Source organism: Indicator indicator, unplaced genomic scaffold (assembly GCF_027791375.1).
Source record: "Indicator indicator isolate 239-I01 unplaced genomic scaffold, UM_Iind_1.1 iindUn_scaffold_258, whole genome shotgun sequence".
Classification (NCBI taxonomy): domain Eukaryota; kingdom Metazoa; phylum Chordata; class Aves; order Piciformes; family Indicatoridae; genus Indicator; species Indicator indicator.
In genome coordinates this window covers 26,955-38,926 of record NW_026539321.1, presented here as the reverse complement: position 1 = coordinate 38,926, position 11,972 = coordinate 26,955, and the positions used below count along the sequence as shown (strand labels likewise).

Genomic DNA, 11,972 nt, shown 5'->3' with positions numbered 1-11,972 from the left:
ATAATTAATAACCAGGACAGAGAGCAGCAGAGGTTTGCTGTGCCCACCTGAAGGGGTTCAGTGCATCTGCCCCAACCAGGGGCACTCCTGAACTCAAGGACTTCACGAGCAGTACAAGCAACCCCAATTTACTGCTGTATCCACCCTGCTGCATCTGTGCTGCTGGTTGGGGGGGGAAAAACTTCATGCAAGGTGCTGCTGAAGCCTCTGGGATGACCCTGGATGTATGGCCAACTCCCCAGGCAAACCTATAAACTCACTGGAACTTATTAACAACTGTTCGCTCCAGCCTGGCCAGACTATGAGGGAAGGCTGAGATATTTAGAATCACAGAGCTGTCAGGGCTGGAAGGGAGCTCAAGGCTCAGCCAGTCCCAACCCCCTGCCATGGGCAGGGACACCTCACACTCCAGCAGGTTGCTCACAGCCACCTCCAGCCTGGCTGCAAACACCTCCAGGGATGAGGCTTCCACCACCTCCCTGGGCAACCTCTGCCAGGCTCTCACCACCCTCCTGGCCAACAACTTCTTCCTCACAGCCAATCTCCAGCTCCCCACTTCTACTTTTGCTCCATCCCCCCCACTCCTCTCCCTCCCTCACACCCTCCAAAGTCCCTCCCCAGCTTTCTTGGAGCCCCCTGCAGATGCTGCAAGGCCACCAGAAGGTCTCCTGGGAGCCTTCTCCTCTCCAGCCTGCACAACCCCAACTCTCTCAGGCTGTCTGCAGAGCAGAGCAGCTCCAGCCCTCTGCTCCTCCTCCTGGCCCTTCTCTGGACCCCTTCCAGCCCCTCCACAGCCTTCCTGGCCTAGGGGCTCCAGACCTGGACCCAGAGCTCCAGGTGGGCTCTCAGCAGAGTGGAGCAGAGGGGGAGAATCCCCTCCCTGGCCCTGCTGGCCACACTTCTCCTGCTGCAGCCTGACCACCCTCAACTCTCGGGAGCCTGCCTCCATGGGAGAAGGCGAGGACAGCCAGCAGCAGGGACCATCAGGCAGCTCTCCTCCCACTGACCTTGAAGTTTGGAGAGAAGTATCTGTTGGCTTTGTCTTTGTTTGCTTTGTCCAGGTCGTTCTTGGTCAGGGTGAGGATCAGGTACTCCTTGTCGTTGTCGGAGCGCTCGGTGCTGAAAATGCCATCCAGCTCCTGCTCCGCCACCAGGCTCCCGTTCTCTACTTTGTCTGAATTCTCATCCAGTCCTATGAAGAATGTATTTACCCAAAAGTGAAACATTTTGTCCTGGGGGAGGAAGAACACAGAAGAACAAGCTGGGCTTTAGTATCTGGCCACTGGCACCTCCAAGCCTTCCCACCTCGGCAGCTGCTCAGCCCCCAAGCGGGGAGGAGAAGCAGCAGGCACAGCTTGACTGGCCCTGCAAGGCACAGGGGTGGCTACACAGAACCACACAGCACCAGAGGCTGCAAGGGACCTCCCCAAGGATCATCCTGCCCACCCCCACCTGCCAGGGGAGGATCACCTACAGTAGGCCACAAAGGAACGTGGTGTGCAGGCAGGTTGCCTGCCAGCTCCCCCAGATGCTGGTCCCAGCACATCTCAGTAGCTCCCAGTCCTTCCCATTGCCTTCCACCTCTTCCAAGTGGCTCCCAGTTGCCCCCAGGTGCTGGTCCCAGCCCATCCCAGCAGATCTCAGTAGCTCCCAGCCCTTCCAAGTGGCTTCTACCTCTTCCAAGTGGTTCCCAGTTTCCCCTAGTTGCTGGTCCCAGCCCATCCCAGCAGATCTCAGTAGCTCCCAGTCCTTCCCACTGGCTTCTACCTCTTCCAAGTGGCTCCCAGTTGCCCCCAGGTGCTGGTCCAAGCCCTTGCAAGTTGCATCCAGTTTCCCCCAGGTGCTGGTCCCAGCCCATCCCAGCACATCTCAGTAGCTCCCAGCCCTTCCTATTGCCTTCCACCTCTTCCAAGTGGCTCCCAGTTGCCCTCAGGTGCTGGTCCCAGCCCATCCCAGCAGATCTCAGTAGCTCCCAGCCCTTCCAAGTAGCTTCTACCTCTTCCAAGTGGTTCCCAGTTTCCCCTAGTTGCTGGTCCCAGCCCATCCCAGTGGATCTCAGTAGCTCCCAGTCCTTCCCACTGGCTTCTACCTCTTCCAAGTGGCTCCCAGTTGCCCCCAGGTGCTGGTCCCAGCCCTTGCAAGTTGCATCCAGTTTCCCCCAGGTGCTGGTCCCAGCCCATCCCAGCAGATCTCAGTAGCTCCCAGCCCTTCCAAGTGGCTTCCACTTCTTCCAAGTGGCTCCCAGTTGCCCTCAGGTGCTGGTCCCAGCCCATCCCAGCAGATCTCAGTAACTCCCAGCCCTTCCCATTGCCTTCCACCTCTTCCAAGTGGCTCCCAGTTGCCCTCAGGTGCTGGTCCCAGCCCATCCCAGCAGATCTCAGTAGCTCCCAGCCCTTCCAAGTAGCTTCTACCTCTTCCAAGTGGTTCCCAGTTTCCCCTAGTTGCTGGTCCCAGCCCATCCCAGTGGATCTCAGTAGCTCCCAGTCCTTCCCACTGGCTTCTACCTCTTCCAAGTGGCTCCCAGTTGCCCCCAGGTGCTGGTCCCAGCCCTTGCAAGTTGCATCCAGTTTCCCCCAGGTGCTGGTCCAAGCCCATCCCAGCGGATCTCAGTAGCTCCCAGCCCTTCCAAGTGGCTTCCACCTCTTCCAAGTGGCTCCCAGTTGCCCCCAGGTGCTGGTCCCAGCCCATCCCAGCAGATCTCAGTAGCTCCCAGCCCTTCCAAGTGGCTTCTACCTCTTCCAAGTGGTTCCCAGTTTCCCCTAGTTGCTGGTCCCAGCCCATCCCAGTGGATCTCAGTAGCTCCCAGTCCTTCCCACTGGCTTCTACCTCTTCCAAGTGGCTCCCAGTTGCCCCCAGGTGCTGGTCCCAGCCCTTGCAATTTGCATCCAGTTGCCCCCAGGTGCTGGTCCCAGCCCATCCCAGCGGATCTCAGTAGCTCCCAGCCCTTCCAAGTGGCTTCCACCTCTTCCAAGTGGCTCCCAGTTGCTCCCAGGTGCTGGTCCCAGCACATCCCAGTGGATCTCAGTAGCTCCCAGTCCTTCCCACTGGCTTACACCTCTTCCAAGTGGCTCCCATTTTCCCCCAGGTGCTGGTCCCAGCACATCCCAGTGGATCTCAGTAGATCCCAGCCCTTCCCATTGCCTTCCACCTCTTCCAAGTGGCTCCCAGTTGCCCCCAGGTGCTGGTCCCAGCCCATCCCAGCAGATCTCAGTAGCTCCCAGCCCTTCCAAGTGGCTTCTACCTCTTCCAAGTGGTTCCCAGTTTCCCCTAGTTGCTGGTCCCAGCCCATCCCAGTGGATCTCAGTAGCTCCCAGTCCTTCCCACTGGCTTCTACCTCTTCCAAGTGGCTCCCAGTTGCCCCCAGGTGCTGGTCCCAGCCCTTGCAAGTTGCATCCAGTTTCCCCCAGGTGCTGGTCCAAGCCCATCCCAGCAGATCTCAGTAGCTCCCAGCCCTTCCAAGTGGCTTCCACCTCTTCCAAGTGGCTCCCAGTTGCCCCCAGGTGCTGGTCCCAGCCCATCCCAGCAGATCTCAGTAGCTCCCAGCCCTTCCCATTGCCTTCCACCTCTTCCAAGTGGCTCCCAGTTGCCCCCAGGTGCTGGTCCCAGCCCATCCCAGCAGATCTCAGTAGCTCCCAGCCCTTCCAAGTGGCTTCTACCTCTTCCAAGTGGTTCCCAGTTTCCCCTAGTTGCTGGTCCCAGCCCATCCCAGTGGATCTCAGTAGCTCCCAGTCCTTCCCACTGGCTTCCACCTCTTCCAAGTGGCTCCCAGTTGCCCCCAGGTGCTGGTCCCAGCCCTTGCAAGTTGCATCCAGTTTCCCCCAGGTGCTGGTCCAAGCCCATCCCAGCGGATCTCAGTAGCTCCCAGCCCTTCCAAGTGGCTTCCACCTCTTCCAAGTGGCTCCCAGTTGCTGGTCCCAGCACATCCCAGTGGATCTCAGTAGCTCCCAGTCCTTCCCACTGGCTTACACCTCTTCCAAGTGGCTCCCAGTTTCCCCCAGGTGCTGGTCCCAGCACATCCCAGTGGATCTCAGTAGCTCCCAGCCCTTCCCATTGCCCTCCACCTCTTCCAAGTGGCTCCCAGTTGCCCCCAGGTGCTGGTCCCAGCCCTTGCAAGTTGCATCCAGTTTCCCCCAGGTGCTGGTCCCAGCCCATCCCAGTGGATCTCAGTAGCTCCCAGCCCTTCCCATTGCCTTCCACCTCTTCCAAGTGGCTCCCAGTTGCCCTCAGGTGCTGGTCCCAGCCCATCCCAGCAGATCTCAGTAGCTCCCAGCCCTTCCAAGTGGCTTACACCTCTTCCAAGTGGTTCCCAGTTTCCCCTAGTTGCTGGTCCCAGCCCATCCCAGCAGATCTCAGTAGCTCCCAGTCCTTTCCACTACCTTCCACCTCTTCCAAGTTGCATCCAGTTTCCCCCAGGTGCTGGTCCCAGCCCATCCCAGTGGATCTCAGTAGCTCCCAGTTCTTCCCACTGGCTTCCGCCTCTACCAAGTGGCTCCCAGTTGCCCCCAGGTGCTGGTCCCAGCCCATCCCAGTGGATCTCAGTAGCTCCCAGCCCTTCCCACTAGCTCCCACCTCTTCCAAGTGGCTCCCAGTTGCTCTCAGACACTGGTCCCAGCCCTTGCAAGTTGCATCCAGTTGCCCCCAGGTGCTGATCTCAGCCCTTCCCAGTGGCTTCCAGGGGCTGATCCCAGCCCCTCCTAGTGGCACCCACTAACCCCTAAGTGCTGGTCCCAGCCTTTCCCAGTGGTTGCCAGGTGCTTGTCCCAGCCCTTCCCAGAGGCTGCCAGGTGCTGGTCCCAGCCCTTCCCAGTGGCTGCCAGGAGTGGGTCACAGCCTTGCCCAGTGGCTGCCAGGTGCTTGTCCCAGCCCTTCCCAGTGGCTGTCAGGGGCTGGTCCCAGCCCTTCCCAGAGGCTGCCAGGTGCTGGTGGGCAGCAAGTTCTGCATGGCACAGCAAAGTGCCCTTGTGGCCAGGAGAGCCAAGGGGGTCCTGGGGGCAGCAAGCAAAGTGTGGCCAGCAGGGCTGGGGAGGTTCTGCTGCCCCTCTGCTCTGCCCTGCTGAGAGCACAGCTGCAATCCTGTGTCCAGGTCTGGGCTCCCCAGGTCAGGAGAGACAGAGAGCTGCTGGAGAGAGGCCAACAGAGGCTATGAGAATGTCTGAGGGACTGAAACATCTCTGCTGTGAGAGCCTTGGGGCTGCTGAGTGTGGAGAAGAGCAGCCTCAGAGGGGATCTGATCAATGCCCATCAATATTTAAGGAGCAGGTGTCAGGATGAAGGTGCCAGGCTCCTGTCAGGGGTGCCCAGCAATAGGACAAGGAGCAATGGATAGAAACTAGGCCATGGCAAGTTCCACTTCAACATGAAGAGGAGAAACTTCTTTGGTGTGAGGGTGCTGGAGGCCTGGAGCAGGCTGCCCAGAGAGGCTGGGAAGTCTCCCTCTCTGGAGACTCTCAAGCCCCATCTGGATGTGTTCCTGTGTGACCTGCTCTAGGTGGACCTGCTCTGGCAGGGGGGTTGGACTTGCTGACCTCCAGAGGTCCCTCCAGCCCCTACCATTCTCTGATTCTATGTTGAAAGGGCACTGCAGAACTCTCAGTCAGGACTTTTCCTGCTTACCACCACGACCAGCAAGAGCTGCTGTGAGTTTCTACCTCCATAGGTGCTACAGAAGCAGCAGGAAGGTTCTGCCCTAGGCCAGACACTCTCTGAAGATGTCCTGCCCAGGAACTTCACCTTGAAGCTCCTAGCATGCACTGAATGCTTGCTCCCCATGGCTTGCCATGCTGCTGCCAGTCAGGGATCTGCTGCAGAGAGGCCAAGGGAGGGCTGCAAGGCTACTGAAGGGCCTGGAGCAGTGCCTGGGGAGGAGAGGCTGAGAGCCCTGGGGCTGTTCAGTCTGCAGAGCAGAAGGCTGAGAGGGATCTGCTCAATGTCTGTCAAGAGCTGAGGGCTGGAGGGCAGGAAGGAAGGCACAGGGACAGCCTCTGCTCACTTGTGCCCTGGCATAGGCCAAAGGGCAAGGGATGGAAACTGCAGCCCAGGAGGTTGCAGCTCACCAGGAGGAGGAACTTCTTGAGTGGGAGGGTGCCAGAGCCCTGGAGCAGGCTGCCCAGAGAGGTTGTGGAGTCTCCTTGTGTGGAGCCTTTGCAGCCCTGTCTGGATGTGTTCCTGTGTGCCCTGTGCTGGATTCTCTGCTCCTGCTCTGGCAGGAGGTTGGACTGGAAGCTCTCCAGAGCTCCCTCACATCCTGTGAGCCTGTGGTGTTTCCCAAACCAGCTCCTGTTAGCAGGTTGGTCCTGACCAGCACGTGAAGCACTTCCCATCTGAAACCGAGCCACATTTCCTTCCCCATCCCAACCAGAACCTTCTGTTTTACACTGAATTTTCAGGCAGCAGATCCAAAGGCAAAGAGTCAGGCTGCCCACAGCAGGCAGCAGTTCTGGTTTTCTCTTAAAGCTGCAGGGCTGCCCAAGCCAGCAGCCCAGAACCAGACATTCCTTGGGACCACCCAGAGCCAGAACACAGCCAGACTCCTCCTGAGCTCATTGACACCTTAGGCTTTACCAGAGAGATCCCACTCCATTTCCTTGTTGGAAAATCCAAGTCGAGCTCCACCTTCCTACTCAACCACCTCCCTGGGCAACCTCTTGCAGTGTTCCAGCAGCCTCCTGCTGCAGAACTTGTTCCTCACATCCAATCTCCATCTGCTCTGCTCTACTTTGAAGCCATTGCTCCTGGGCCTGTCCCTGCAGGCCTTTGGGAACAGTCTCTCTGCAGCCTTCCTGTAGCCCCTTCAGGTCCTGGCAGGCTGCTCTGAGGTCTCCCTGCAGCCTTCTCTTCTCCAGGCTGAACACCCCCAGCTCCCTCAGCCTGTCCTCACAGCAGAGCTGCTCCAACCCCCTGAGCATTTCCATGGCCTCCTCTGGACCCTCTCCATCAGCTCCAGGTCCTTCCTGTGCTGAGGGCTCCAGACCTGCACACAGCACTCCAGGTGAGGTCTCCCCAGAGCACAGCAAAGTGGCAGAATCTCCTCTCTGCATCTCTGGCAGTGCTGCTTTGGATGCAGCCCAGGCTGCCCTTGGCCTTCTGTGCTGCAAGCTCACACTGCCTGCTCCTGGCCAGCTTCTCCCCCCCAGCACCCCCAAGGCCTTTTCCTCAGGGCTGCTTCCTCTCCCCTCCTCCCCCAGCCTCTCTTGCCAGTCAGGATTGTTCCAGCCCAGCTGCAGGCCCTGCCCTTGCTCTGGTTGAACCTCAGCAGCTTCACCTGGGCACCACCTCTGCAGCCTGCCCAGGTGCCTCTGGATGCCCTCCTGTCCCTCTGGGCTATGGACAGCACCACTCAGCTTGCTGCCATCTGCACACTGCTGATGGTGCCTGGATCCCTCTGCCTAGAGCACTGATACAAGTCCCTCCCTGCAAGGCAGCAGTTGGTAGGTTCTTGCCAGGCTCCCACTGCTCATACTCTTAGTACCCTCCTCTTCTTCACTAACACCACCTCAGAAGTAGTCTTCAAAAAGTAGCCTGGAATGGGTTGTCCAGGGTGGTGGTTGAGGCTCCATCCCTGGAGGTGTTTAAGGCCAGGCTGGATGAGGCTCTGGCCAGCCTGATGCAGTGTGAGGTGTCCCTGCCCATGGCAGGGGGGTTGGGACTGGCTGAGCTTTGTGCTCCCTTCCAACCCTGACTGATTCTGTGATTCTAAAATGCCCACCCCAGGACCTGGAAGCAGGGGATGAACATTCTGCACAGGGAGCTTTGTTCCCCTGGAATGTGGAGTGGACAGCCTGCCTGCTGGTGTCTCAGGCAGAAAGGAGCAGCAGGCAAAGCCCCACAAGGATGTCCTCAGGGTCAGCTGGCCTGGGCTCCTCCTCTGCCCAGATGACAAGTTCTCAAATGACACACAGCTCAAGGTGAGATGGCTCAGCCTACAAGATCAGCTGAAGTCAGAACAGAAACAACCCATGGCATCAGCTCTCCAGCCACAGAACAGTAAGGATTTGCAGGCCAGGTGCCATCTGCAGTAAGCAGCAGGAAAGGGCAAGCCTGAGATGATGAAATCTCAGGTGGCACAGAAATGCTCAGGGGTTTGGAGCAGCTCTGCTGTGAGGACAGGCTGAGGGAGCTGGGGGTGCTCAGCCTGGAGAAGAGAAGGCTCCAGGGAGACCTCAGAGCAGCCTGCCAGGACCTGAAGGGGAGCTGGGGAGGGACTGTTCCCAAAGGCCTGCAGGGACAGGACCTGGGACAATGGTTTGAACCGAGAGCAGATGGAGATGGAAATTGGATGTGAGGAACAAGTTCTGCAGCAGGAGGCTGCTGGAACACTGCAAGAGGTTGCCCAGGGAGGTGGTTGAGGCTCCATGGCTGGAGATCTTCAAGGGGAGGCTGGAGAGGGCTGTGGGCAACCTGATCTAGTGGAGGATGTCCCTGCTGAGTGCAGAGGGCTTGGCCTGGATGAGCTTTGGAGCTCCCTTCCAAGCCAGAGCATTCCATGCTGCTTCCAGCAGCCAAGATCTCCCTAAGTAGGTGGATACAGCCCCTGCAGTCCCAGCACTGGTGCAGAGGTCATCCTTCCAGTGAGAATTTAAAGAAGTCCATCCCCACACACCATGACCAGTTAAGGGAGGTCTCACCTCCTACAGCTGGGAGCAGTGGCACTCCTGTCCCACCCTTCTTCAGGACCACAGGGCAGAAGCAGCCATGCCCTTGGGTGCTGATCCTCCTCAGTGCCAGCTGTGGCACTTCCAGTGAGGTCAGCAGGAGGGGACAAAGCTGATGGACAGGCTGCAGGAGGTGGGTGGGAGATGGCTCCTAGCAAGGGTGCTGAAGCAAAGCAGTGCCAGGGTAAGGAAGGGCACTGAGTGCAAGGCAGCACCAGCAGAAGGCAGCACCTGGCTGTGCCTCACCTTCAGCTTCATCACAGGCAGAGCAAGAACCAGGAAGGCTTTGCTTGGCTCTGAAGAGTCTGCCTGAGCAACCAGCTGTGGGGGCTCAGAAGAACAGAGTCAGACTTCTCACCAGCCAGCTTGTCATCTGTTTTCCTTGGGATCCATGTCCAGAGGTCTCTGGGGACTCAAACTAAACAACACAACTGTGCTGAGCTAGGCAGCTCTCCTTTCATCTCCCTCCAGCTTTTGAGAGCATCAAGTTATGCTCCTTCCTTTCCCACCACACTAACTTCAGTGGAATCACAGAATGAACTGGAAGGGACCTCCAAAGCTCACCCAGCCCAACCCCTGCAGCTAAAGAAGCCCCCAGGGAGGGCTGCATCAGGACTTGCACACACCCAGGAGGTACAACCTGAGAGCACAGGGAAGGTCTTGGCTCATCCCTGATGTCTGCCTTGCAGAGCACTCCCAAGATTTTCTTAGCTATGGCTGCACCCAGGACTTGCTGAATGATTGCTTGTCAGTCTTAGAACATCCACTGAAGGGTGAGCTTGGAAATCATTTCAGGTAGTAAACACAAAGGGAGCCTTGAGTCACCACCATGGTCCTAGGCAGGTGCAGGAGAGCTCCAGGAGCACTGGAATCATAGAATGGTCAGGGCCAGAAGAGACCTCCAAGGCTCATCCAGTCCAAGCCCTCTGCACTCAGCAGGGACATCCTCCACTAGATCAGGTTGCCCACAGCCCTCTCCAGCCTCCCCTTGAAGATCTCCAGCCATGGAGCCTCAACCACCTCCCTGGGCAACCTCTTGCAGTGTTCCAGCAGCCTCCTGCTGCAGAACTTGTTCCTCACATCCAATCTCCATCTGCTCTGCTCTACTTTGAAGCCATTGCCCCTGGTCCTGTCCCTGCAGCCTTTGGGAACAGTCTCTCTGCAGCCTTCTTGGAGCCCCTTCAGGTCCTGGCAGGCTGCTCTGAGGTTTCCCTGGAGCCTTCTCTTCCCCAGGCTGAACATTCCCAGATCCCTCAGCCTGCACTTCTCCCTGCCCTCTGCAGTGCTCCAGGTCCTTAGAGAAAAATGGACCTCCTTCTGGAGCTGGTACCTGCCTCTAACTGCAGAGAGCAATCCAAATCTGCAACTCGCAGAATGATTTGGGTTGGAAGAGACAGTCACAAGATCATCCACTTCTATCTCCCCTGGCCATGGGCAGGGACACCTCCCACCAGCCCAGGTTGCTCCAGGCCTCATCTAACATGGCCTTGAACACCTCCAGGGAGGGGGCAGCTGTGACCCACCTGGGCAACTTGTTCCAGTGTCACTTAAGCCATCAGTTCCTGTGTCCTCCTGAGTTTCATTTAGTATTGAGGCCATCCATAGGCACCTGTAACCACTTGGAGGCACTAGCTGCAAAGGGGTTTGGAGATGCTATCCAACTACCAGAACATGAAGGAATGGAAAGGGATAGAAGGGACCTCCAGAGATTGAATCCAACCCCCCTGCCAGAGCAGGGTCACCTAGAACAGGGCACACAGGAACACATCCAGGTGGGGTTGGAAGATCTCCAGAGAAGGAGACTCCACAACCTCTCTGGGCAGCCTGCTCCAGGCCTCCAGCACCCTCACACCAAAGAAGTTTCTCCTCAGGCTGAGGTGGAACCTCCTGGGTTCCAGCTTGCACCCACTGCTCCTTGTCCTATTACTGGACACCCCCAAGAAGGGATTGGCACCTTCCTCTTGACACCCACCCCTCAGGTATTTATAGACCCCTGAGAAGATTTCCCCTCTCAGCCTCCTCAAGACTGAACAGCCCCAACAGCTTCAACCTGTCCCAGGCTGGCCCCAACAGCCTTCCTGTAGCCACAGCTGCTGGAACTTCTTGTACCCTTTTCAGAACAGCAGTTAAAAAGCCTTCTGACATTTGCAAAGTTCACTCTGCTAAAGAGCAATTACCCCAAGTCCTCCTGAACTCTGCAGCCAGCCAGAGATGAAAATGGCAAAGCTAAAAGCTCAAACCTTGCTGCCACAGCCCTGCCCATGCTGCAGTGTGGCTAGAAAGCAGCAGTGACTCTCAGGGCGGGGAAGAGAAAAACCCCACACCAACCTTTCTGCTGCTGGGATTCACAGAACCACAGAACAGCAGGGGCTGGAAGGGACCTCCAGAGATCACCCAGTCCAAGCCCCTGCCAGAGCAGGGGCACCCAGGGCAGTCTGCACAGGAACACATCCAGGTGGGGTTGGGAAGGCTCCAGAGAAGGAGACTCCACAACCCCCTGGGCAGCCTGCTCCAGGGCCTCCAGCACCCTCACACCAAAGAAGTTTCTCCTCATGCTGAGCTGAAATCTCTGTTCCACTTTGTCTCCATTGCTCCTTATTGCTGAGCACCCCCCAACAGAGCCTGGCCCCCTCCCCTTGCCCCCCAGCCCTCAGCTACTGACAGACATTGATCAGATCCCTCTCAGCCTTCTCCTCTCCACACTAAACACCCCCAGGGCTCTCAGGCTCTCTCCACAGGGGAGATGCTCAAGTCCCCAACTCCTCCTCCTGCCTCTCCCTTGGCCTCTCTCCAGCAGCTCTCTGTCTCTCCTGACCTGGGGAGCCCAGACCTGGACACAGGATTGCAGCTGTGCTCTCAGCAGGGCAGAGCAGAGGGGCAGCAGAACCTCCCCAGCCCTGCTGGCCACACTTTGCTTGCTGCCCCCAGGACCCCCTTGGCTCTCCTGGCCACAAGGGCACTTTGCTGTGCCATGCAGAACTTGCTGCCCACCAGCACTCCAAGCTCTTTCTCCATGGAGCTGCTCTCCAGCAGGGCAGCTCCTAACCTGTCCTGGTGCCTGCTGCTGTTCCTCCCCAGCTGCAGGACCCTGACCTTGATCTTGTTGAACTTGATGTGAAAGGTCTCCTCTAGCCCCAGGCTCAGCATGCAGCAAGGTCAGATTATTTCTGAACAGCCTCTCCTTCAACCAAGTGATCTGAGGACACTTTCCTGCAGTACTTGAGGATTACATCAAGCCAGCAGCAGGAAGGGGAAGAAAAAGCCTTGGCACAGGTAAGTGAGAGCAAACCTAGAGAGACTACAGCAGCAGGATGAGATGGA

General features: G+C 57.9%; 1 protein-coding gene across 1 annotated transcript in view; it reads right to left on the bottom strand.

Annotated features, from left to right (window-relative positions):
* Nucleotides 1-337: 337 nt before the first annotated feature.
* Nucleotides 338-11,972, bottom strand: part of PTEN (phosphatase and tensin homolog) — a gene marked incomplete at both ends in the record, with an annotated part of 34,204 nt that continues 22,569 nt past the window's right edge. The window contains 2 exons of the mRNA XM_054399015.1: nt 338-381; nt 1,004-1,232. Coding sequence (XP_054254990.1) covers nt 338-381; nt 1,004-1,232 — 273 coding nt within the window. The remainder of the gene's footprint in view (nt 382-1,003; nt 1,233-11,972) is intronic.